Source organism: Vombatus ursinus, unplaced genomic scaffold (genome assembly GCF_900497805.2).
Source record: "Vombatus ursinus unplaced genomic scaffold, bare-nosed wombat genome assembly UNPS02000580.1, whole genome shotgun sequence".
Classification (NCBI taxonomy): domain Eukaryota; kingdom Metazoa; phylum Chordata; class Mammalia; order Diprotodontia; family Vombatidae; genus Vombatus; species Vombatus ursinus.
Genome location: NW_020940358.1, coordinates 786,819 through 812,460, shown reverse-complemented (window position 1 = coordinate 812,460; position 25,642 = coordinate 786,819). Strand labels below are relative to the sequence as shown.

The 25,642-nt window shown below is 48.3% G+C and overlaps 3 protein-coding genes across 5 annotated transcripts in view; all 3 read left to right on the top strand.

The window, feature by feature from the left end:
• The window catches only part of NPDC1 (neural proliferation, differentiation and control 1), a 17,612-nt gene extending 14,234 nt beyond the window's left edge, over positions 1 to 3,378 (top strand). The window contains exons 3-6 of the mRNA XM_027849689.1: positions 85 to 175; positions 802 to 881; positions 1,558 to 1,666; positions 2,265 to 3,378. Of these exons, the coding sequence (XP_027705490.1) occupies positions 85 to 175; positions 802 to 881; positions 1,558 to 1,666; positions 2,265 to 2,477 (493 nt within the window). The 3' untranslated portion in view covers positions 2,478 to 3,378. The remainder of the gene's footprint in view (positions 1 to 84; positions 176 to 801; positions 882 to 1,557; positions 1,667 to 2,264) is intronic.
• A 105-nt stretch (positions 3,379 to 3,483) lies between these two features.
• LOC114033539 (POU domain, class 5, transcription factor 3-like) lies at positions 3,484 to 11,162 on the top strand. 2 transcript variants are annotated; one of them, XM_027849067.1, is made up of 5 exons: positions 3,484 to 8,197; positions 9,491 to 9,602; positions 9,956 to 10,086; positions 10,305 to 10,469; positions 10,629 to 11,162. In XM_027849067.1, exons 1-5 carry the CDS (start codon positions 7,466 to 7,468, stop codon positions 10,872 to 10,874), a joined length of 1,386 nt encoding a protein of 461 aa, XP_027704868.1. In that variant the 5' UTR covers positions 3,484 to 7,465; the 3' UTR covers positions 10,875 to 11,162. The 2 variants fall into 2 exon arrangements, with proteins under 2 accessions (XP_027704868.1, XP_027704877.1); XM_027849076.1 differs by lacking the exon at positions 10,305 to 10,469.
• Positions 11,163 to 17,453: 6,291 nt separating this feature from the next.
• FUT7 (fucosyltransferase 7) lies at positions 17,454 to 25,243 on the top strand. 2 transcript variants are annotated; one of them, XM_027848081.1, is made up of 3 exons: positions 17,454 to 17,470; positions 22,581 to 22,761; positions 23,445 to 25,243. In XM_027848081.1, exon 3 carries the CDS (start codon positions 23,501 to 23,503, stop codon positions 24,539 to 24,541), a length of 1,041 nt encoding a protein of 346 aa, XP_027703882.1. In that variant the 5' UTR covers positions 17,454 to 17,470; positions 22,581 to 22,761; positions 23,445 to 23,500; the 3' UTR covers positions 24,542 to 25,243. The 2 variants fall into 2 exon arrangements, with proteins under 2 accessions (XP_027703882.1, XP_027703887.1); XM_027848086.1 differs by lacking the exon at positions 17,454 to 17,470 and adding an exon at positions 17,829 to 17,952.
• Positions 25,244 to 25,642: the final 399 nt, after the last annotated feature.

The window sequence follows — 25,642 nt, the reverse complement described above, 5'->3', positions numbered from 1 at the left end:
TCTCTCAACCGGGCTTCAAACTGACTGAGACAGTTGGGGGTGGGGGTCCTGGGCCTGAGATCAGTGAGGCTATCTTCCTTTCAGGTTACAAAAGGAAATCCGCTTGGCTCAGAAAACAGACTATTCATCCAAGTCCCAGAAAGTATCCGGCTCCCCGGCTTTCGGCAGAAGCATGGTATGGGGGAGGGAGAGGCCTGGGAATGGGAAGAAGCTGTGGGCAGTTGAGTTGCCGATTAGAGGTGGAGAGGTTTAAGGTTTAAGGCATTGGGCCTGATCTTCAGCCATTGCCTTCATAGGCCACATTGACCTTGACCTCCATTACCTCTAGGCCAGGGACTCAAACTTTTGTGTCATCAACTCCTTTGACAGTCTGGTGAAAAGTATGGACCCCTTCTTAGAATAAGGTGTATTGTTGTTGTTTTTTAAATTCATAATTGAAGAAAAGGCTAAGTTTCAGTTAGAGGTTAATTAAAATAGAGATATCATTTTCTCCCCAAGTTCACACACAGACTCCCTGAAATCTTTTTAGGCCCCAGGTTAAGAACCTTGCTTTATGAAGAAAATGGCATGCCTTATGGATTTCGTTTCTAAGGGACCTTAGAAATCAAGTAGCATATTCCTTGCTCATTTGACAGTAAGGTAACTGAGGCCCCGAGAGTTTTCAGTTCACACACCTAGTTAAGTGGCTGTCAGGATTCAAATCCAGGTCCCCTGGTTCTAGGCTTTTCAGGGAGTTTTTTTGAGGGGTGGGGTTGGAATACTCTGGGCTCCTTCGATGCTCTTATGGCCCTCTGCCCACAGCCTGGGGACAAGAAGCTCGCCCAGAGTGCCCAGATGTATCACTACCAGCACCAGAAGCAGCAGATGCTGTCACTAGAGAAGTGAGTAGTGGATTTACCACGTGCCATGCAGTAAGCCCAGATACAGGGTGGGGGTGGGGGTGAGGGTGAGGGTGAGGAGACAGGAGACTGGCACTTCACTAGAATCTCAAATAAGCTGCTTTTGTGGAAGAGAAGCTCAGCCCTCAGAGCTCCTCAAGGAGAGGAGTGGAGCCTGATCCCCAATCTGAGCGAAAAACCCAAGAAATCTGGCTCTCCCCTGCCTGATCAGTGATCTGATAACTCTCCTAGCCCTAACCAATAAATCAACAAGGGTTTATCATGTATTATATGCCAAGGGAGAAAAGACAGAAGAAATAACCCAGACAACTACAGTCTCGCCCATATTCCCTCCTCCCTCACCCAGTCCTCAGACTATTCATTTTAGAATCATTGAGGCTAGTCTTCCAGCTGAGGAAAGATATGTGTCCTTTCTCCCCCATGGAGGCACCGGGAAGGGACACACTAATTGAAAATGAGATTGTGAGGTTGGGAGGATGGTGACCTTGACAGCTGGAGAGGTCAGGAGCCAAGACTGGCTTGGGGAGAAGGTAAGCTCAGGTTTCAGTAGGTTGAGGTGGAAAACTAATGAAATGATGAGGTGCCCCCCCCCCACTCCAGCCCATTGAGTGTCTTAATCTATGGGTCTCCTGATCACTGCCTTCTATCCCCTTCTCAGGCATAAAGAGCAGCCCAAAATTATGGACTCTGGGTCCTCTGAGGAAGAGAATGAGGATGGAGACTTCACTGTCTATGAGTGCCCTGGCTTGGCCCCTATGAATGCCTTGGTAGGGAACCCTTTCTTGGGAGTTGGGGTTGGATGGGAGGCAGGGGCACAAAGCAGCTAGCTCCTGGGGGGGGAGTGGCTTGAGAGGGGGCAGAGCCCCCTTTCCTATAGTGGAGTCTTTGGGAGAGCTACAGGTTTGTTCTTCCCTTCCCCCGATCCCTAGCCCTGAGGGAGGGAGAAGGGTCTTTTCTTATGGAAGTGGTCTTTACTGGCCCATTAAAAGGCCATTTATCACTTGTCTACCCCACCCCCCACCCCCACCCCCATTGCAGCGCCAGGCTTGAGCTCCTCCTCCCAACCATTTCCTCCCCCAGCAGGGTGCAAAGAAGTTTTATCTCAACCCCTGAAGCCTCTGTTTCCTGTGGGACCCCCTTCCCATATAATATTTTGGGGGTGCTCAGTCCTCTGGGGATTGGGAGGATCCTTGTTGGTTTTTTCTCACATCAGTCCCGAGTCCCCTGTAAACCTCATCTCCCCTCATGGTCAGTGAAATAGGAGTTTTCTAAGAATATATTCTAACTCAGCTCCTTCTCTAGTTGTGGGGAGAGGTTTGAGAGATCTGGGTCCTGACATCCCACTTTTTCCCTCCCCCCCCCCAGACTGGAGAGATGGAGGTGAAGAACCCAATGTTTGACGACTCTGCTCTGGTGGGCCCTAGCCCCCATTCTGCCTCTAGTCCTCCAGCCACTGCTGGCTCTCTATCTGGATCTGGTCCCCGAGTCAGTTCGGGCTCTCGCACTAGTGGGTCCCGGACTGGCGCCCGCCCTAGCCCCCGGCCCTCCCGGCTGGTGGCCCCTAAATCTCACCAATGACCAGCCTACTGCCTTCTCCTGGCCAGTGACTCCAGCCTGGGAAGGGGAGCTGTGAAGGGGTTGGGGATGGCCAGGGGTGGGGGGGGTGCTAATATTAGGATGTTTCCCCCTATTAAGAAAAAAAAAAAAAGCTCTGAAATCCCAAGTTTTGCTGTTTGCAGTGAGTGCTGGCTCCCCTCCTGTTTGGTCTCTCTGTCCCCTTCCAATGTTGGGAAAGAGATGAGGAGGGGGGCAAGTAAGTCATGAGCTCCCCTCCCCATCCTCCCAGAAGGAAGGGGGTCTACCGTCTGTCCCTTTTCCCAATCCCTTTTCCCGCCAACCTTTTGGGGCTGGGATTTCTCCAAAAGGGGATGAGGGAAGCAGCTTTGTAGTATTCCCCTCACCCAGCCCAGGCCTCCCTATAGCCAGGGCCCTGGCCATGCCGGGAACACAGAACTTGGTGACAGATTTTAGTCTCCAGGTGCCTTCCCCCAGAGCCCCTGGGACAGGGGATGAGGCCATTTACCCCTCCCAGTGGCAGAGCCCCAAATATTTTCTTGGCCCTGTAAACCTGGTATGTGGGCCCTAGTCATTCTGCCCTTCCAGTTTTCTTCCCCCAATTCCCACCAAAGTGATTCTAGCTCAGGATCCAAAACTGGATGAGGTGGGCATTGGTGCCAGGGCCTGGGGCAGGCACCTAGGAGGTTCTCAATCCTCCAGGTCTGTCTTCTCTCTTCTGTGCCTGTGTCTTTCCCTCTCGCTATGCCTGTGTCCTCTCCTTGTCTGTGCCTGCGTCCTGTCCTGTACATTCTTGCACCTGGTTCTTACTGTGAGACCTTTTCCCCTCCTGCTTGTGGCCGGGATTGTATCCACATTCGTTTTGAAACAAATTCAATTTTATTAAAAACAATATTTCAAACCAGCTGGGGGGGCTTCTTTGGTTGTGTGTCGGGTACTCTAGGAGTCCTGTGACATTGCCTTGTATCTGAGATGGATGGATTTGGAGTCTGATCTATGGAATAGAAAGCAGTCTGAGCTGTGGGAGACCCAAGTCTAGAGGCTTTGAGTCTGAATCTCTGGGCCCTTGTCTCTAATTGGAGTATTTCTTGTCAGGTCTGTGGTCTCACTTTGTTGACTTTGGTCTGTAGTGCTTTCTGTGGTCTATTTTGGGGTCTTTGGGAATATGGTTTTGTAGGGTGTTGGACTCTGTGATTGGGGGGGACAAGTGTATTTCTGTGTGATCTTTTGTCTTGTGTAATATTTGGGGAGTCTCTCTAAGTTCTTGGGGTTTGAATTGGGGGGGTACTGCTTTGTGATCTTAAGAGGTTTTAAGATCTCTTAGTAGACTTGGGACATTTTTAGGCTAGGCTTCTGGGGGCCTGAGCCTTGTCCTCTTGGGTGGACTGGCCCTGGGAGGGAGGGGGGGAGAAGATGGGATAGTTATCATGCTAATGGCCTCACTGGGGGAAGAGGGGAAGTCCTGTAGCCTGGCTGCCTTGAAGTGCAGCCTATGATCAACCCCTCCCCCCAGGGGTGGGCTAGTAGCCCTGAGACGGTCTAGGGGGGGAGTTGGGAGAAAGTGAACTGACAGTTCCCGGAAACCTATTCATCACCCACCCAAGGTAGTGAGTGACCTTGGGGAAGGCAAGAAGAGTTAAAACCTTTTTTTTTTTCTTTCCTCTTTTGCAGCCATAAGTAGGTGACCTTAGGACCTATAACCTGGAATGTTGGCCACTGGCTCTGAGATTGGGGAGGTAGGGTATGTTTGGAGGAAGCAGGATTTAACTTGGCCTCCTCCAGATATGAAAGACAGTCCCTAGGCTGGAGGAGGTGGGGATGAAAGAGGGCTCCCTAGGGTTTGTGAAAGAGCTGGTGGGGGTAGAGGGGAGTTGAGAGCCAGCCTTCAAAGGCCTAAACTTATAGTGTCAGGGATTGAAAGGAGAGAGGCTTTCCAGTTTTCTGAGGGGATTTGAGGTGGGGCTGCTTCCTAAAAGCTCCTTGTAGCCCTGCCCCTTCCCCCAGCCTCACCTAGGGCTATGATCTCTCCCCCCAGGCAGCCACTTTTAAAAACTGTGTCATTGTGGTCCACCAGGGTTCTAATGGCTTCTGCTCTGACCTGGAGCCCTGGGGTGGTGGGGAGGGCACAGGTCCTATGGAGCCTGAAGTACTCTTAGGGGAGGGTGCCAGACCAGGTAGCCAGGGATTGGACTGGAAAGCCTTGAGCATCAGGCATGAACATTGATTCGATATTTCTCAACTGCCTCACAATCCAATTTGAGAGATAAGACTCTCATCACAATATGGGACTGTGTGAGTGAGGCTTACATTTATATAGTGCTTTAATATTTACAAAACACTTTTACATTTTCTCTTTAAAACCCTGTGAGGTGGATAGTGCAAGTGTTGTCTCTCCATTGAAGAAACAAAGAGGCTCAGACAGGTAAATGACTTTCTTCCTAAGGTCACATGGCTAGTAACTCAAAGCTAGGTCTCCTGACTCCTTGATGCAGCCAAATTTCCACTACATCAAACTGCCTTCCTCTCAGGGGTGGAGGTGGGAAAGTGTAAGAGGAGATCAAGGTGGGGGATCAGTGTGAACCTGGGTGGTCAAGGAATGCCTGCTGAATGAGATAGGACTTCAGCTGGATCTTGGAATGGTTTTGATAGTATGAGATTGGGAAGTGGAAGACTTTCCAGGAGAGAAAACAATCAGCTGAGGCTCAGCAAAGGCAAGGTTTTGTAAGCTCCTGGAGGGCAGTGTCTCTAGTTCCTAACCCAATTCCTTGCACTTAGCAGCACTTAATAAACACTTGTTGAATTGGATCTCAAATGGCATGGCACCTCTTACCATACTTATTCTGTATTTTGTATTACAGTTAGGTGTGTATAGGTTATATCCTGCTTTAGTAGGCTTCTGACTAGGAACCCTGTCTTATTTAAATTTGACAGAGTTCTGCACCCAACTAGGCTTTTAATAATTTTCATTGAATTAAGTCGCTTTAGAGACAGTGAATAGATTAGTTTGACTGGGCACCTGGCTGGTATAGGAAAGCAGTGAGAAATCAGGGGCCAATTCCTGGGAGACTGAGTGCTGGACTGAGGATTTTGGTGCTGGTTCTGGAGCCATTGTAGGTTTTTTAAGAAGGGGAAATGATGTAATCAAAGCTATGCTTGAGGAGGATTAATCTGGCACCCCAGTGCAGAGAAGATTGGAAGAGAAGGCCTGTTTAGGAAGCTTGCCTCAGGATGTCTATTAAGATTGTTGAAGTTAGCGAAGTGATTAGATGGAGGGGAGCTAAGGAAGAAGGAGGCTCAGAGATAACTGGCTTTGGATATAGATAAAGTCAGGTGGCTTGGGTTTGGGGGTGGTAGGGGAGATGTGGGAGGTGAGTTTGGGACATCTTGACTTTGAGTAGAGGTAGTCATCCTGTGGGCTTGTCTCACAGACATGTGGAGATGCTGCCCTGAACTATGGGGGGAAAAGCTAGGCCTGCAGAGATGGTCTTAAAGGACAGGATATTTATTATGCAAGAAGATCCTGGGTTTTATGGTCCCTAGGGAAGTATCCAGGGATCTCTGGGGCCCACAGATTTTGTGTCTGCGTCTTCCTCCACCCCAGGTTAATGATTCTGAGATTTGAAGGAACTTTATCAGCTGCGTGTCTGGCCTCTGGCTGGAGAGAAATTCTGGGAGGTGGCAAGCCCCACCCAGTCCTCCCTGAGGGAGAGGGAGGTATCTGTTCTGATCTGCCCCTCCCTTTAGCCACTTCACCTTCTCTCCCATTCTCTGTCCCTTAATAATAACCTCCCCATGACCTTGTGACGTCCCTTGCCTTCTTTGAGTGCCTCAGTCTCACATCTTGGCAGGGGGAGAGAAAGGGAAAGGGGGAGAGGGACCTCCTTTATCAAGGAACAGTAGTCATTAGGTGGTAAAGTTTTAGTACTAATCAGGATGGGGAAGGATTATAAGAAAGGCTAGATTAATTGTGTAGGTCTCTGTAGGTGGGTGTTTGTTTCACCTATATCTGCATGTACGTTTCTATCAGCTTGTGCATGTGGGTTTCCATGAATCTATGGGTCAGTGCCCGTATATGTGAATGTGTGCTTTGGTCTGTGTCATATGCATATGTTTTTGTGTGTGGATCTGTTTTGTCTATGTGGATGTTTGTGTGTCTGTCTGGTGGTGTCTGTGTCTTTGTGTGTTCAATCCACAAGTGGTTACTGGGCCTTTAGCACACATGTCATTTTACCACAGACCCCCAAAGAGGCCCTGGGGTTTTTTTGGGGGGAAGAGTGGTCTTGAGTTCTCCTCACCTCCCAGGTCAGCCCCCCAGCTACTCAGGGCCATTAGACAAATTGTTATTTGCATTAACAAGTGTGTCAGGGAAAGGCCAGGAACGGCCCCAGCAATTGTCCCTGACTGGCACTCAGGCCTTTATGGTGGGGCTCCTGGAGCCTGCATTTTTAGGAGCCCTGAATCCCTAGGGGAGGCCCAATAAGGCTCTAAACACCGGTAAATAATGCCTCCTCCTTGCCTCCCACCAGTGCAGAGGTTGGGTGGGGGAAGGGGGCGGGGTTGGAGGTGGAGTTAAAAGCAAGTAAGTCCCCCACTCAATGAACCTCTACCCCTGCCCCAGCCAAAGGATACCCAAGTTCATTCTCAGCCCCCTCCTCTCTATTGTTTTAAAGGGCCAATAGCTGGGATGCTATTAACATAATGATTGAAAGCTCTAGGGCCCTGGGTGGGAGGGGAGGGGTCAGGCTTGTCCCCCAGCACTAGCATCGACTACAGAGTCTCCTCTTCAAAATCTGAGGGGGCCTTGCCCCCCTGTGCACTCTGAGGTCCAAGTGCCTACACTTCCAGTCCAGTCCAGTCCATCGATCAAGCACCAGTAGCTACGGCTCTACGTCCGCGCCCAGGACCAAGACGAAGAGGCAAAGAAGCCATCCCATCAGAGAGGGAAGGTCTGGGTCCTACCTTCAGCTACAGCCAGCCAAGTCAAGCTGGGCATGTTTAACCACGAGGGGCTGCCTCCAGGCAACTTCAGCCTGGGCCAGGGTACGATGCCCGATGGGTCCTCCCACTATGGTAAAAGTGGCTACGTCGGGGGAAGCGCTCCAAGACCATCCCAGCCCCAGCCACAATCCCAGACCTTCTTTACCTTCCCTTCAGCAGTGAAGAGTGAGTACAGCTTGGAGGGACCCTCGACCCCCGACTCCAGCCAGACCAAGGGGTGGTATGCCTTCTCAGCGCCCCCACCCCCAGCTGAAGCCGGGCAGGTCAGTGCCTCCCACAACCTTCACCTCATGCCACCCAAAGAGGAAGACTCATCCTGCTCTTCCCCTTCCTCATCATCCTCTGGGGCTCCTGATCGGGACCTCAGGGAGACCGAAGCTAAGTACTGCGCCCATCCGGGCCCAGCCTACTACGCGCCTGCCTGGACGGGGCCCTTCTGGCCGGGCCTGGGTAGCAGTGGCTCAGTTCCCACTGGGGCTCTGCCAGGTCCCCCTCTCCCTCCTCACCCTCTCCAGGCTCTGGGGACCTTTCCGGGTCCCAGGCCCCTTTACCCAGCCCCTCTCCAGCAGCCCCAGCCAGGACTGGGCAGCAGCAGCAGCAGCAGCATCGGCAGCAGTAGCAGCATCGTCAGCAGCAGTAACGTCAGCAGCAGTGTCAGCAGCACCAGTGGTTCAAGTGGGGCAGCCAGTGAGGAGGGCATCCCGTCTAGTGATAGTGGAGAGGAGGTAAGAAGACATAGTATATTTCCATTATGGATTTCTCCTGGTTCAACCCTCAGCTGGCTTCAGCTGAGCTGGGTGGGAAACCCAGATCCAGAGTCACCTAGGCTTATTTTGCCTAAGGCCTTGTCCCAGAAAGGGTTAGAAAGGAGAAGGGAGGGATTCTGGGCCGTGCAAGCTTGCAGTATAACCTGTGGAGATACTATCTCCCTTCAGGGTTGAGTCTCTTACTGGGGAAGGGGAAACATCTGGGAGCATCGGATTCTGGAGCCTTACTCAGCCCCGTAGAAATAACAAAGTCCACCATCCCCAAGATTTAAGATCCTATCTACCTGGCCCCTCCCCCCCAACCGTGGTATGGTAGAAAGCCAGACTGGATTTTCCTTCCCAGCTTACCCAGGCCAGAAAATCCCCAACTCCCCTGTTACAATTGTCACTTGGCATTTTCCCCAACTTTGTGGGGATCCCAATCTATATAACCTCAAGATCCACTGAGTTGGTCCATCAGAGGTGTGGGGCCTTTTGGTTTGTTTTCTACTTTGTTAGCTCTAGAAGTAAACTGGGCCCCCCTCTGGGTTATATAGACTCCAATATTGGGCCTCTTGGCCTTCCTTCCAGACAAGAGACTGGTCTTTTGTCTCCTCATAGAACCACCCTTCAGCCTCTTGGTCATTTTTCTTGTACTTGGACAGGGGGTATGTTGATCCTGAGGTGCTCAGGCTGGTCTATTCAAACTCCCATGTGCACATCCATGTAGTTCAGTGCAAAGAAAGGGGGTAAAAATATTTTCCCCTTCTGTTGCCACAGCCTTCCTGATGTTGATTGGGATTTTGTTGGTCTTGTGAAAACTGACAGAGGGTATGGTGTACAGTGCTCTAGCTTGTCTCTTTGCCCTGATTACTAACCTTCTGACCTTGGGCAAATCATTTCACTTCTGTTTCTTCACAAAGTAGTGGAAGTACGAATGAATGAAATAGTCCTTTTCGTTTTCAGATTCTGTAAAATAATCACTGTTTGTAACTCTGGAATGTACATTTTGGACCAAGGGTTCCCCAATTTGGGCCCTTAATTACTTTAAAAACTCCATGATCTGTGGTAATTTTCCACCATTCATCCCAAAATAAGGGAGATGATTGGCTTTGTCCTAAAGTTTGAGGCTTCTTCCTAGCCCTGAAATATGTGGGGGAGGGAGAAGAACACTCCAGGCCTTGTAAGTCTCCCTGGCCATTTGACCAGGATCCTTTCACTTAAGCTACCAAGTAAGTTCCTCAGACTTCATCCATCCCTCAACCTCTGCAGGACACCCCAACCTCCGAGGAACTGGAGCTGTTTGCCAAAGAACTGAAACACAAGCGAATTTCCCTGGGTTTCACTCAGGCTGATGTGGGCATGGCCTTGGGCACACTGTATGGTGAGAAGTGGGTAAAGGTGATGGGTTTAGGTGGGGGGGGGTGAAGTTATGATTAACAGAGGTATGGAGGTAGCTGTTCTAATCCTGGAGCAAGTGAGAATAAGATGATAGGGACTCCCAAGTCCCCGTGATTAACATCCCTAAGATCAAAGAGGAGTCAAGGGGTTGGGTTTAGGTTTCCTCTCCTGGTCACTCCTCTCTCCAGCCCCATTGATTTCCCCCAAGCCAGCCTGGTAGGAACTGAAGGGAGGAAAAACAGTGGCCCTGGTCTTTGGGAAGTGGGGATGGGAACCCTAGAGGGCAGTGACTCCCACTTCCGGAGCCCAGAGTTGAGCACCCACCTTTGCCTTCAGGAAAGATGTTCAGTCAGACAACCATCTGCCGGTTTGAAGCTCTGCAATTGAGCTTTAAGAATATGTGCAAATTGAAACCACTACTTCAGAGGTGGCTGCAGGCTGTTGAGAACACCGACAACCCTCAGGAGGTAAGATGTCCCCCACCTCACCCCACTTCCCCATACCCAATAGATGCTTCCCAGGAAGCAGCCTCCTTACAGCCTGCTTGGATGGAGCAGTCGCCATGTGTGGGGTGGAGAAATCTAGATTGAGTTCGGGGAAGGAAGGGGAAGGAACGGGGCTTTCAAAGCCCAGGCTGCTCTTCCCCCCCACCCCAGGCTCTAGCTGTGCCCTGTCCCCCCCCCAGATGTGCAGTATGGAACAAGTGCTAGCCCAGGCCCGAAAGCGTAAACGTCGTACAAGTATTGAGACCAGTGTGAAGGGGACCCTAGAGGGCTTCTTCAGGCGTTGTGGGAAGCCCACTCCACAGCAAATCTGTGACTTGGCAGAAGAGCTGCACCTGGACAAAGATGTGCGTGGTCCCCTGGGCATGGGCAGGTTATGGGGCTGGGTTGGGGAGGAGGCTGGACAGTAGACAGCAGTGAGGGGGGCAGTGTTACAGTATTCAGGGATAGCAGATGAGTTTGGAGACCAAAGGGCCTGACCTGAGTCCCCTCTCTGACCCTCCTAGGTGGTTCGAGTATGGTTCTGTAACCGAAGGCAGAAGGGTAAGCGGCTTCTTCTGCCCTATGGGGAAGATGGCGAAGCATTGCCTTATGAGCTGGCCCCAGGCACTGCCCTTGTCTTGCCAACTGCTGCTGTACCCCAGAACTATGCAGCACCCCCGCCACCTGTGCCCCCTGCACTCTATATGTCTACCTTTCCTAAGGGTGAGCCCTGCATCCCAGGCATGCCCATGCCTAATGGGGGCATCTGAGCCAGGATCAGCATTATAGGAACTTACTGGGGGCTCAGGATGCCTCTTGCTTCCCCCTTCCTTCACTTGCCCTGTCCTGTTGACTGGCCATTGTCTGAGACACAAATGATCAGGCCTTTGCCCAACCCCAGATTCTCTTTCTGCCCCTCCATTGCCTGTATCTACGTTTTTTTGGGCATCTGAAAAACAATATTCAGGTCTTTTTTTCTCCCCCTTCTTTCACCTCACACTCCCAAACTTGTGATGGTTTGGGAGCCAGTTTGGAAATAAAAGTTGGGTGGTAACTGACTGGATTGGTCTCTGCAACTAATTTGGGATGGGGACTTGTGAGGGAATAAACAGTTTGGGGTGGGGGTGGGGCTAGCTGGTGATTCTGCCCGATTCAGCTGGGTGGGAGATGGCAAATAACGGTCCTCATGTGACTCTGGAGCTGTATGTTAGCCCCAATGGCCTTGGAGGTAGTGAGTGCTTCTTTATCACCTGCCTGTGCGTTTGCCCAGAGTTCCACCAGGGGGCAATCTCTTCCACTTTTAATCTTGTTTGTGCCTTGTTGATTTTTGTATTCATTTATACTGTCAAAATGGGGGTTGGTAATGGAGGTGATAAAACTGATTTTCCGAGTGAGAGGAAAGACTATCCCTCCTTGGCTAGCCTGACCTCTTTCTGGGGCTCCTCTACCCTTGGCTCACACCCTAGAGCTCCCCCAAGGTTTTGTGTCTTCCATACCAATCTCTAGATCTCCAGTCTTCTTGAGTTTTGATTTCATGCAGCTGTTTTCCTCCCTTATTAGAGGCACTCTGCATCATCTGAGAGTGTTCACATTTGTATCAGACTACATGTACCCAATCCTTCACTCCCCAAGGCCTGATGTTTGTCTCTTCTGGGGTATTGGCTGTCCTGGAGAGATGTCGAGATGTCTTGGTGTGCCGGGGCCCCCCCCACCTCTGCATGACTAATATTCTGATGGTACTCTATGAGCAGCTTTCAGGACTCTGAGACTTGAGTTAGAGATTACATTGGGAGCTTGGAGAGGGCAGGGACTTTTTGCCTTTCTTTGGATGCCTCATGCTCAGCAAAGTGCCTGGCACATAGTAGGCTAGGCTCTTAATAAGTGCTTATTAATTGATTGAGAGGTGGCACTCTTTTTCTCAACTCTTGCCCTGCAAGGATGTGGGAAATAGGCTTAATAGAAGTAGACGACCTTTGTGGTCTGCCTTGCCTTCCTCTTTTGACTCAATCTCCTTCCCCGGCTCCCTGTTTCTGACATTGTTTCATGCTGACCCGTAAATCCAAGTCACTTCATCTCTTAGGCAGGAGGTCAGAGAAATGTTGCAAAAAAAAAAAAATTCAGGAAGCTGAAGGAAATAATAGAGAATAAAAACCAGATGCCTGGAGGCAAACCTTGAGAGAAAGGGTTATTGTGGACTGTTCCATCCCAGGCAAACAACACTTTGCCAGAGCTACTACAGGGCAGATCCCACAAGGCCTAGGAGGTGCCTCTAAATGCCCCCTACCTGGTGTGGGATCTGTTTTCAGAGCTAAAACAGGAGAATTCAGCTCCAAAGAAGGAACACAAAGCATAAGAATTGGGGTGCTGTTACTCCAAAAGTCTCAATTTTCCCCTGTGACTATTCTGTTCCTGTATACAGGTGCAAATATTCAAGTCTAACCTCTATCCACACAAGTCCTTCTAGTAATTACCAAAGTCATTATCTTCCCAGTTCTGGAAGCATCCATAGTACTTGAATTTGGAGCAAAGTTCAAGTCAGTCAGTCCTGAGTTAAAGATGAAGGAAAAAAAAAACTGATTTTCTCCCACACCCCAGAACAAGACCTAAAAATGGGGTAAATTCACAAAGGATGGAGAAATGTGAGCTCTAGAAATGCATCCTAGCTCCCACAACTCTGTTTGTGTGTGTGTGTCTGTGTATATGTGTGTAGAATCAAAGGGAATGTGCTAAGTGTTTTATGAATATCATTTGATTCTCACAACAACCTTGTGAGGTAGATGTTATCCCTCTCTTACAGTTGAGGAAACTGAGGCAGACAGGTTAATTGACTTGTCCAGGGTCACATAGCCAGCTAGTCAATATCTGAGATCAAATTCGAACTCTGGACTTTCCTGACTCCAAGCCCAGCACTCTTTATGTATTTTGCTACTAGCTGCCTAAGGGGGGCCCACCCCTGGCTTTCAGTGGCTTGTCTTCTCTGCTGCTGACCCCCTTCACTATTCTAGAAGCTCCTCAAGCCAGAACCCGGATCTGTAGTTTCCCTTTTTGGGCCAAGTCCTGATCTGTATTCAGGGGCCCCTCAGGAAATGTTTGCTGACTGATCCCCAAAAGGCGTGCCGGGGAAGAGGCCAGTCTGTGGGTATAGGGTGGGGCCTGCGGGAAGCACCCTGTGCCTGGTTGGCAGCACAAACAGGAAGAATAGCAGGTCTAGTAGCAAGAAGTAAGGTCCCTAGTGGGCCAAAGACAACACAAGATAGATTGAGGTTTGGTTTTTTTTTTCCCTGCTTGCTGCAGGAGCCCCTTTGGGAGTGCAGGAGAACCACCATGCCCATCCTGTAAAAGGAAACGCAGGAGCCTCCTAATTGGCCTCCCTGCCTCCCGTCTCTTTTCTCTAATCCATCTTTCACACAGCTGCCAAAGTGATATTCCTAACTGGTCGGGGCATTCCTTTGCTGAATAAATTCCAATGGTTCCCAATGTTCATAATATCTCGGATCAAATACCAACTTCCCTGGCATTTTATAAATGTTCACAGTCTGGCCCCCACTTAACTTTTCCATTGTATTCAGTGAGCTAGCCAGACTTATCCTCCTCTCCCATCTCAGTGTCTTTCTATTAACTGGACCCTTCCCCTGCCTAAAATGCGTTCTTATTTTACCTCAGCCTCTTAGAATTCCTAGTTCCCTTCAAGGCTCAGCTCAATTATAACATACAGGAGGGTTTTGTTTTATTTATTTTTTTTAATTAGTCTCCTCCACTGACAACTAGTGACTTGTAGTTTTGTATACATGTCTCCCAATTGAATATAACCTTGAGGGAGGGACTTCATCCTTTCTGTCTTTGTAACCCTAGTGCCTGACACATAGTAAGCACTTAAATGCTTAATGCTTAGGTACTTAGCATGTTTAAAGAGACAGGATGCTCCTTTTGCAATAACAGCACTCCAATTCTTATGCTTTGTGTTCCTTCTTTGGAGCTGAATTCTCCTGTTTTAGCCCTGAAAACAGATCCCACAACAGGTAGAGGGCATTTAGAGGTACCTCCTAGGCCTTGTGGGATCCGCCCTGAAGGAGCTCTGGCAAAGTGTTGCTTGCCTGGGATAGAATAGTCCACAATAACCCTTTCTCTCAAGGTTTGCCTCCAGGCATCTGGTTTTTGTTCTCTATTATTTCCTTCAGCTTCCTGAATTTTTTTTTTTTTTGCAACATTTCTCTGACCTCCTGCCTAAGAGATGATGTTACTTGGATTTACCTTTGGCTGGAGTGGAAAAGAATCCTCCAGACTGGGATGAGGAAGTAAAACAGCATCATAGAATGCTAGATTGGGGAGCAACCTTGAAGCTCCTCATTTTACAGATTAGGAAACTGAGACCCAGATAAATTAAGTAACTTGCCAAGGCTTGGCGTGATGTTTGGGACTAGAACCCAGTGCACCTGACAGTCCAGTGTTCTCTATCTTTAATACAACGGGAGGGGAAGTAAGTTTTAGCTGCCCCAGATGTTAGACTCTAGCAAGACCAACAAAACCAATTTATTCCATAACTACTCTTTATAGGTTTACTCCCTAGTTCATAATGTATATAAGATTATGTCTGTTATTTACCCCTCAAAACTACAACTGCAATCCTAGTAAATCATTGCTTGCTAAGAAAGGCATCAAGAAAGAACTGTATGTAACTAACTCCTTGAAGACTCTTACAATACCTTGAGGGACAAGCCTCCGAACTGTTCCCCTTGGTATTGGTCATGCTAATTAGACACAGAAATCTCTTTAGGATACTTTGATTGGTTTTCTTCTACCTATACAATTTATTACGATTTTGCAATTTTGCTTTACATAACTAAACTATTGTGAAGATTGCTCCCTCTTTGCAAAATTTTTATTCTGCTCTGCCCAGCCCAGGTGAAATAGTTTTCTCTGTAGCACCCTGATTCCAGTAGTTAACCGATGATCTGCATCCTAGGGTAGCTAGGTAGTGCTGTAGATAGCTCACTGGGCCTAGAGTCAGGAAGACCTGAGTTCAAATTCAGACTCTGACATTTACTAAATATGTGATCCTGGGCAAGTTGTTTAACCCCTGTTTTTCTCAGTTTCCTCATCTATAATGTAATATATATGATATAATATTAAAAAAAGTATAATAATGGCATCTACAACAATCCTAGGGTTGTTGTAAGGCTCAAGTGAGATGATTGTAAAGTGCTTAGCACAGTGTCTGGTACTTAGCATCATATCAATATCAACTATTATTATCCCAAACAGAGATAAGAAGGGTAAACCCTCAATCCCTCTCACCATCCCTTTGGGGCAAGCCATGCCCTGCAATCCTGGGGAACTGAAACATTGAAATATCTCTAATATGCTGAGGTGGTGCACTGGGTAGTGCACCTGAAAGACCTGAGTCCAAATCTTGCTTATTCCTTACTTATTCACTGTGTCACCCTGGGCAAGTCACTGAACCTCCCTCAGCCTCTGTTTCCTCATTTGTAAAATAGGGATAGTATTAGCATCTAACTCACTAGGATCCAAAAATAGAATCCATATAAAGCACTTTGCAAAACTTAAAGTGCTATGTAAATGTCAGCCATTAAATGTGACCTTGGTTTATAGACAAAAAGAGAGCTCGAAAGTCATTTTTGGTGTTAATACTTTGCGATGCAAACACCCACACATGAATAGCTCCCTTCCTACTCAATGGCCATCAGTACTGACACCTGCAGGTACCAACCCCTGGGGCTGACCAGCTCAGATACTTGTCCCCCTACCCTACCCCACCTCACCAGTTGATTGCAGTTTTCTGACTGGTGGAAAGCTATCTTTGGCTGCAGAAGCCCTTCAGATATCCCTGAGGGATACCAGGTATCTCCCCATCAGCCATTTGCTTCCTTCCTCCTCTTCCCCCCCACCCCTTGGCAATTCTAAGATTGCTGGCCTCTGTGGTCTCCAATAACTTAACTGATGGAGGCCCAGCTTTAGACAGGAGTGGACCTGAGGTGGGCATAGCGGCAAATGCCTGAAATACCTACTACTGCTGGAGGTTGAGGGTTTTCTTGAGCTAGGGGGTTCAGAGCTGCAGTCAGACTAGAGTTGATCTGCTATCCTCACTGGCAGAGGCTGCCTCAGGAGGGTCAAACTGGCCCAGGTCAGAAAGGCAGTAGGCCAAAGCTTCTGTGCCAATAGGAGTGGGATCAGGCCTTTGAGCGCCCAACACACTTCAGCCTTGGTGGGATAGAGAGATCCAGTCTAAAAAAAAAAGACACAGACCTATGAAGCATCCCAGAGTAATGATAGCCTCAGGGGTATGGGCTTCATCAGGGAGGAAACCCAAAGCTGGTCAGAAGCTGTGGAATCAAAGCAGGAATATATGGCCAAGGAGTTAATGCCCAATCTCGGTTGCTGAGCAGGTACCTGTCCCCAAGTTCTTTTGGCCACTGCTTTGTTCTCCTGATGCTATCCTTAAATTTCCTTAACTCCAAGGATTTTCAACCATCCCCAGCCCAGAAGTGGCATCTTCAACCACCTGAAACCTTTTACTGCAGACAATGAATGAATAAAAGAATGAATGAAAAAAATGGTAAACAGCTTAATATGTACCAGATACTGTGCTAAACAGTAGGGTGGAAATAAGCACCTACTATGTGCCAGACACTGCTAAGTACTTTTATCTCATTTGATCCTCACTACAACCCTTTGAGATAAGAACTATTATTATCCCCATTTTACAGCTGAGGAAGGTGAAAGTTAAGTGACTTGCCCAGGGTTACACAGCTAGTAAGTATCCAAGGCTCTTTATCCACTGTACTACCTACCAGCTGGCCTTTAGAGATAACAAATATAACAGAGATGTTGTCTTTGCCCTCAACGAACTTACATTCTAGTGGGAAAGACTACACATATTTAGAGGAATTGTTTTGGTCTAGGATGTCACAAAGATGATGAGTGGAACCCTAGGGTAGTTGTTTTTTCTTTTTTTCAAACATACCGTTTTTAGGTGCAATAGTGGTATTGATTTGATTACTCTTTTCAGTGGGGGGGGTGTTGGGGAATGACTGTGTTGACATGGCAAGAAGATAGTCTGGGTGAAGCATGGTTTGGAACCTGGGGCTGGCTAGTTATGATAAACTCTCATGAAACAAAACAATCGTGGCCCCAGGTTGGAAGTCACAGCAGTGATGGTAGTGACTTAGCACCATAACCAGAGGGAAACATGTGATGACACTGCTGTCCAGTATGCCTGTAGAGGGTTAGACAATTTGGGCAGATCAGTGCCCAAAGATGGGGGTTGTGATGAAGTTTTCTTATTTCAGGGTAGCTAGGTGGTACAGTGGATGGAGTGCTGGGCTTGGAGTCAGGAAGACTCATCTTGGTGAGTTCAAATCTGGCCTCAAATACTTACTAGCTGTATAATCCTGGACAAGTCACTTAACTCTGTTTACCTCAATTTCCTCATCTGTAAAATGAGCTGGAGAAGGAAATGGCAAACTGTTCTAGTATCTTTGCCAAGAAAGACCCAGATGGGGTCAGGAAGGGTAGGACATGACTTAAACAACAACAAAACCTTACTTGACCTAATGGTTCTCCTGCCTTCTAACAGAATGTGACCCAGGACTTCAATGGAATAAATGAACCCCCTACCTTTAATCTATTACAGGTTCTATTTTATAATTATTTCTTTTCTTCCTTTGAGTTAGAGAAGGAAATGGCCAACCACTTCGGTATCTTTGCCAAGAAAGCCCCAAATGGAGTCGCAAAGAGTCAGACACAACCAAAATGACAAAGATGTAGATGAAGCCCACTCTTCTAGCTCCTCTCTGTAGCCCCAGTAGCTAACTGCATGCTCCAGTCCAGGTGAATTGGTGTCATTATCTCTGATCTTGCACAACAGATCCCTGGAAGCACTTGGATCTTCTGAACAAGGTGTTCTGTTCTCAAGGGGTAGAGGGTGGTAGTGTCAGAGAGCACTGGAACTAGCTGGGTACTATGCCAATAAAACTTTCCTCAAGGGAATGTTCCCTGTGGGCCTGGTAAATTTCACCTAGGTAATTAACAGGGGCAGGGGCAGGTGGCAATGGTGCTCACAGCTCTGTTCAAGGTCATACTTGAGCTGCACATCCCCTACGCCATGAAGACAGGCTGGTCTATGATCTCTTTCACTTATGGAAACCTTCCCCCACCCCCATGCATGATGGTACCTCTTCCCTAGAGTCCCAGCAGATAGGGGGAAACCACCTAGCCTTGGACCAGGTTACTGTTGTCTGGGAGAGGAGAGGGAAAGAAATATGACCCTATTTCTCATCCTGAGGCTCCTGCCTAGGAGATCCAGGAATATGCTGGTAAATGTTTAACAACTGACGGGGGGGGGGGGGTGTACACTCAACATACTTTTAAGTTTAATATGAATTATTAACATTTTCCTCCATCAATTAGGGCAGTTAGATGGCACAGTGGATAGAGTGTTGGGCCTTGAGTCAGGAAGACTCATCTTCCTGAATTAAGATCTGGCTTTAGACTCTTACTAACTGTATGATCCTGGGCAAGTTACTTAACCCTGTTTGCCTCAGTTTCCTCATCTGTAAAATGAGCTGGAGAAGGAAATGGCAAACCGCTCCAGTATCTCTGCCAAGAAAACCCCAAATGGGGTCACAAAGAGTCAGGCAAGACTGAAACAACTCAACAACGACAACAACTGAGCAACAACAACCATCATTTAAGTCTAGTCAATTTAAAGAACAAAAACAAATAATAAATCCAGCCAATTTGTAGCATTTTTTAAAATTAATTTATTTTGACCTATCAACAATCACTTCCATAAACTTTTGAGTTTTAAATTTTTCTCCCCCTTCCTCCCCACCACCCTCCCCAAGATAGTGCACAATCTGATATAGGCTATACATATACATTCCTATTAAACATATTTTCACATTAGCGATGTTGTAAGTAAGAATTAGAACCAAAAGGAGGAACCACCAGAAAGAGGAAACAAAATACAACAGAAGAAAAAAAATAGCAAATAGTATGCTTTATCTGTATTCAAACTCCATAGTTCTTTCTTTGGATGTGGATAGCATGATTTGTAGCATTTGCCGGTTTCAAAGATGTAAAAGCTCATGCTGGAAAATTTAACAAAGAGTTGTCCTACAGAAACTGGCTCTAGCACACATCTGGAGACAACTTAGGGAACTGGGGAGGGGAAATTGACAGGCAATGAGTTCCCTTTCCCAGTTTCCCCCACCCCAGAGAGCTCTGTCTCTCTATCTTCTGATCTAGGTGACATTCCCAGTGATAAGGATGAAAATGATCTGAGAACTTCACTTTTGATTAGGGAGTTGACCAGTCCTCCCAGGCGGATGACCACTTAGGCTGAACCCCCACCCAACCCTAACTGTGCCACAGCTCCTCCAGCTTCTTCAGGCTTTAGTAAGCAAGAAAGCCATAAAAATGGAAGGAACCAGCATCCCAGCATGTGAAAAGAGCCCTGAATTTGGAATGGGAGAACCTCAGTTCCAATCTTGTCTTTGCCACTTAAGACTTAAGACTTTAAGTCCAACCCTCCTTGCCTCAGTTTCCGCGTCTGTAAAATGGGAAGGGGGGATTGAACTAGCTCACCCCTAAGGTCACTTCCAACTCTAACTCTAGGATCTTGAGAGAGACAGCATGGTACAGTGAATAGGGCTCTGAACTTGCAGTCAGGAAGGCTTGGGTTCAAATAAATGGCAGGCTCTATGTGACCCCAGGTAAAGTAATTTTATCTGTCTGTGCCTCAATTTCCTCATTTTTAAAATGAAGAGATTGTGTTCAATGGTCTCTAATGTCCCTTCCAGCCATAAATCCTCCTATCATACTGAACTTTCCAGACCTCCAATTCTGTGTATGTGACTCTGTGTGTGTGTGTGTGTGTGTGTGTGTGTGTGTGCACGCGCGTTCATAAGACTTTTTCTTTTTTAAATAGGGACAGGGCGACACAGGCAAGAAGGGATAGTCTCCATCCCAGAAGCAAAAGAGAGGCTCAGTGATTACTGGGTATCTCTTACCATCTGCCTGGCATAGGGCCAGGGGGTCAACAGTTTTTCTGTTTCTCCCAGAGGAGGTTTTGGCAGGACAACTGGGCCCCTCAGTGCGTCACAAGGACAGAATGACTCCTTCCCCTTCCCCAGCTTGGAAAGCCCCTGAGCCTTGCAGCCCCCTGAAGAACAGCCAGCATGCCTGAGTCATTACTACCACCTTCCTAGTCTGAACGTTTGCCAGTTCTTCCCTACCCCTCTAGGATCTGAGGTTTCCTATGCTGATAGTCCCTGATGGTCCTATGTGCCCCTAGGGTAAAGTGTGGTGGGGGAGAGAGCTAGACAGAGAAAGAGAGAGAGACAGAGAGAAAGAGGGAGAGAAGAGAGAGTGAGCACATTTTTATTAAAAGGGGAATGCAGGCATTGTACTAAATATTGCAGATGCAAATACAAGCAAACTAGACAATTCCTGCCCTCAAGAACCTTAGATACTAATGAGGGAAGGAGAGCTAGAAAAGGGAAGAGGGAAGGTGATGCCCAAAGCCATATGCTTTGTAGATGGTCAAGAAGCATCTTATGGGATCAGAGAATTGCAGATTCAGAGCTGAAAAGGCCCTTAGACATTTTGAGGAACTGGGTCAGCAATCATCTAGTCCCAGTCATTTTACAGATGAAGGACCCCAGACCCAGAAAAAGTAGTGACTTGTTCAAAGTCACATAGGTCATATAAGAAAAGCCATGGTCCCTGACTGCAAATCTAATACTCACTTCTGGTAACTGTAAGGTTGGTGCCTTTTTCCCACCCTGCATTGGGCCCTCACATTCCGGGACCTCTCCACCATCAGTATATTCTAAACACCTTAATCAGGTTTGCCCTATGGGGCATTACCCAGATGCCACCCTATCAGTCTCATGTGATACCTCTTGCTTTCCCTTGATTCTGGAGCATACTGGAGTCATTCAGAGATGGGAGGACTCCCCTAGAATTTGCAGGGGCATGACTTAGGCATGGCCATAGAGGCAAGGGACAGCAATTCCTCTTCCAGTTTACTGGTGCAGGGTGCTAGAGACCCTTCAGGTTGGCATTGGATAGGCATTTGAGTCACATCTACCATGATGCACAGAGACATTGGATTCTGAGGACAAAGATAACCATATCTTCTGCCTAATCCTTTGCTTGATATATGCCCACTAGAAGGGGGTGGGATGAGACTAGGAAACCCTTGCTCAGAAGGCATTGTGGTATAGAAGAAAGTGCACCTGGATTTGGAGTCAGAGGACCTGGGATCAAATCCCACCTCACATCAAAGTCACTTTGTGACCTTGGTTAGGCAAATGACAGCCTCTCTGAGCTACAGTTCCCTCATCTGTAAAATGTGCTGTGGTTGGACCAGATGACCTATGAGGTCATTTTCAATTGTAAATCTATGATCTTGTGACCCCAAGGAAGGCAGGGTCGCCCTACTTGGCTCTTCTGTCCTCTATGGGGCACTTTCTGGGCAGGAGGCAGAGCCAGGGCTAAGAGAGAGGAAAAAGGTTGTTGACCTCTTAATAGAATAGTGGAGGGTATGTCTCTGGGAACCCACAAATGGGGGAGGAGGGGGAAGTGGGTGATGAAATAGCAGAAGGAAGAAGTAAGCAGGGGCTGAGCTTAACGGTAGGCTCTGGTGGGGTGGAGGGATACAACCCTCCCCCTCCCTAAGTGACGTTCCAGGGAGAGGGGAAGGTGAGTACCAGGAAATCTCTGGGTGCTCCCATTTCTGATTGGTGTTCTCTACCCCAATCCTTGCCCCCTTGTGACTGTTGCCCTGGCCCAGAGGGCAAACAGAGAGCTCTGGGGCCAAGCCTTTACAGACCAGCTTTTAGAGAAGCTTTGACAAGCTGAGTCAGCAAGCTGTGCTCTCATTAAGACTTCCTTGTGTCCCTCCTCTCCGGAGTTTGCCCTACTCCAGGACACAGTACCAAGTCCCCAAGTCGGCTGGGACAGGTTGGGAGGGATGGAGGTGGTAGGAGGGTCATTCTCAATCAGGCTGGCTGGAAGAGGGATGGCAGGAAGGTGGGGAGGCAATACCTCATTCCTCCTGCTCCCTCATGCCCTAATTGCCCCTTCCCCAAAGTCTACACTCTGTAAGACCAGCTGGAGACTCTCCCCTGCCTATCTTGGCCTGGTTTGACTCCTGGGAAAGGAGGGTGGGGGATAAGGAGGAGGTCAGGAAGGGAGGGATCCCAGAATCTCTTCAGGCAAAGGCCCCAGGTCTTCCTGGAGGAGAGACTAGGGGCTAGAGCCCAGGGGAACGGGTTCAAAGTCTCCCATGGGGCCATCCGTCTCTCAGAAGGCACCACCCCCCTTCCTCTTCATTCCAAGTAAGAGCCATGCAGGGTCCTGGGTAGAGCTGAGGCGTGGCTGGGGGGAGTGTGTGGGTGTGGCCAGCAGGCAGATGGAAGTGACAGCTATTAAAGGTGACTGTATTCTAGAATCTGGCAGGAAGGTGACCTCCACTCCACCACCAAGGACCAGGAGTGATAGACAGCAGGCACATCTTAGGCAGGCAACGGTTTGGTAGGGCTGTGATTCAAGACCACAGTGATTCTGGGACGGCTGTGATTGATTTCAGGATGGCTGTGATTTCAGGACGACTGTGAATGCACAATGAAAGTGAGTCTATTGGTCCTTTCTGTTGGGCAAAAACCAGCTCGGTCAGATCCCAGACAGGGTTCTGGATCAGAGTGGTGATTGTGGGAGGGTGATGGGAGAGGGGAGAAAAGACACACAACTGGGATGTGGAAAGTAATTAGGGGATTTGGCTAGGTGTTATAAAAGGATGGTAGGGAAGAATTAGTGGGGGTGGGGCCTGGTGTTGAGGTGGGGCAGACATCCACGAGACAGGTTCCTGGGGTTAGGAATGGCCATTGTCTCATCTCCTTCTCCTGCTCCTACTCTGTCTTAATGTCTGTAACCAGAGTCCAAGTATCCTTTCCCCTTCTGGACCCAGGTGGGGGGACACTCATAGAGCTTCTCACTTCCTTCCCTACCCCTAGCTTCTGGAAGCCTAAGCAGAAAGACCAAAGTAACAACAATAATAACTCATATTTATATAGAGCTTTATGTTTTCCAAAATACTTTTCTCACAGTATTCCTGTGAAATTAGTAATACAAATATTATTCCCATTTTACAGATGAGGAGACTAAGACCATAGAATAGGACCCTGATGTTCTGATTCAGTCATATCCATTTTCTACTACCCTTCTGTCGCTTTAGCCCTAAAGTTCCCTATCCCTCCCTGACCCCCAGAATAACTTCCACGGGCCCACATAAGCTATGTGACCTTCTGTTCTAGAGACAACTAGGAGCCAGATGGGTCCAAGACACTGCCCAGACTCGATGCCCTAGACAATGCCCACCTACAGACTGTTCTCCCATCAAGCCATGGCTGCAATGGCACTGCTCATAGCTCTCTGGCTCCTGATATCTCATCTCCTGTCCTCAAGCAGGGTATGGGGCACTGGTATGTGGTCCCTGAGTGGAGCCTTCCAGCCAAGTTCTAAGCTCACGGTCCTTATCTGGCACTGGCCCTTTAACAAGTCCTTACCGTTAGATGGTGATGTCTGCGCTCACTACGGTGTGGTCAACTGCTGGCTCAGCACCAACCATAGCCTCCTCAGCCAGGCCAACGTCGTTGTCTTCCACCACCAGGAACTCCAGAATGGGGCTGTCCGGCTGCCTTTGGCTCACAGGCCCCTTAGGCAGCCTTGGGTGTGGACTAACCTAGAGTCTCCAAGCAATACTCAGGGGCTTTCCCGTTACCGTAACATTTTCAATTGGGTCATGACCTACCGGAGGGACTCTGACATCTTTGTGCCTTATGGAAAGCTGATGCCCCGGCATGGGCCTGCTCCCCCTGTGCCAGCCAAGAACCGTATGGCTGCCTGGGTCATCAGTAACTATCAGCGGACGCAGAAGCGTGTGGTGGTATACAACCAATTATCTAAACATCTTCAGGTGGATGTATTTGGCCGTGCCAACAGGAAACCACTCTGCCCAGACTGCCTCTTGCCCACCCTTGCCCCCTACCGATTCTACCTAGCATTTGAGAACTCTCAGCACCGGGACTACATCACTGAGAAGTTATGGAGAAATGCTCTGGGTGCAGGGGTCGTGCCTGTGGTACTAGGTCCTCCTCGGTCTACCTATGAGGCCTTTTTGCCAGCTGATTCCTTTGTCCATGTGGATGACTTCAGCTCAGCCCAGGAACTGGCCACCTTCTTGAAAAGCATGAATGCCAGTCGTTACCAACGCTTTTTTGTATGGCGTGAAAGGTTAGCTGTGCATCTCTACGATGACTGGAGGGAGCGCTTCTGTAACATTTGTGCCCGCTACCCCCATCTGTCCCAGAACCAGATCTATAGAGACTTAGAGGCCTGGTTTAAATCATGATGACCACAGCTGACCTGGCCAGCTGCTAAATTCTTCCCCAACCATAAAGATTATAGTGAAATGTAGGGCTGCCATTTGGGACTCTGCCCCCAGAGACTTTTCCCAGATGGACCCTGGATCCCTGGGTACCTCCTTGTGACACCATGAGGAGAGACAGAGCCTAATATTTGGCTCCTTCCTCTTCTCTTCACCCTACTTTTTACTCCTATTCCTCTTCCCTCTGTTAATAAACCAGACTCCTGAAAAATAACACTAAACTTGGGAGTCAGAAAACTTGAATTTAGATCCAGGTTGGACCACTGACTGGATTTGTGGTCTTGGGCAAGTCACTCTTGTCTGGGGCTCAATTTCTCCATTCATGCAGTGAAAAAGTTGAGATGAGGTATTGTTTAAAGTCTCTCGCAGCTCTAATATTCTTACATTGTGTCTTCTTGCACACACACACACACACGTGTGTGTGTGTGTGTGTGTGTGTGTGGTGATGGGGCACACAGTGGTGATTTTAATCAGCATCTCTGTAACTGAGTGGCATTGCTATAAAATGAAAACTTGAATCCTGTGTGTTACGGTATGTGAGGGACTTTTAAGAGAAGATGGATTCTCAGTATGAGATGTGGAAACTAATTCATTGATGTCATGCTCATACCTGCCATATAGTGGTAAAGGAAACACAATATACAAATAAAAACCTCAGAGCTTAAACCGAAGCCTCAGAGATTTTTGTCTGCAAGTGCTTAGTCAACAGGGAGGGGAGGGAACTTGGAGGAAGAGGGTAAGGTGGAGGAGGGAGGGGGTGAGGGGGTATGTGTGGCAAGCTGTGATTCTTGCCCTCAGGAAGAATGCTGTCTACTGAAAAACAGAACAGACCTACTGGGAAATGAGTAACCTAGAGTAAGAACCTTTCATGTCTCCGAACCTCACTTTCACTGTCTGCAAAATTAGGGCTTAGAATAGATGGTCCCCGAGACCACCTGGTATGGGTAGATGACAGTCTAAAATCTTTCTGAAGGTGTCAAAGGGATTTGAAGCTGGGAAATAGGACCTTGTAGAAGTGTGTTGGTGGGGAGGGGGGAAGAGGGCGGTGCACAGTTGGATAGAGCA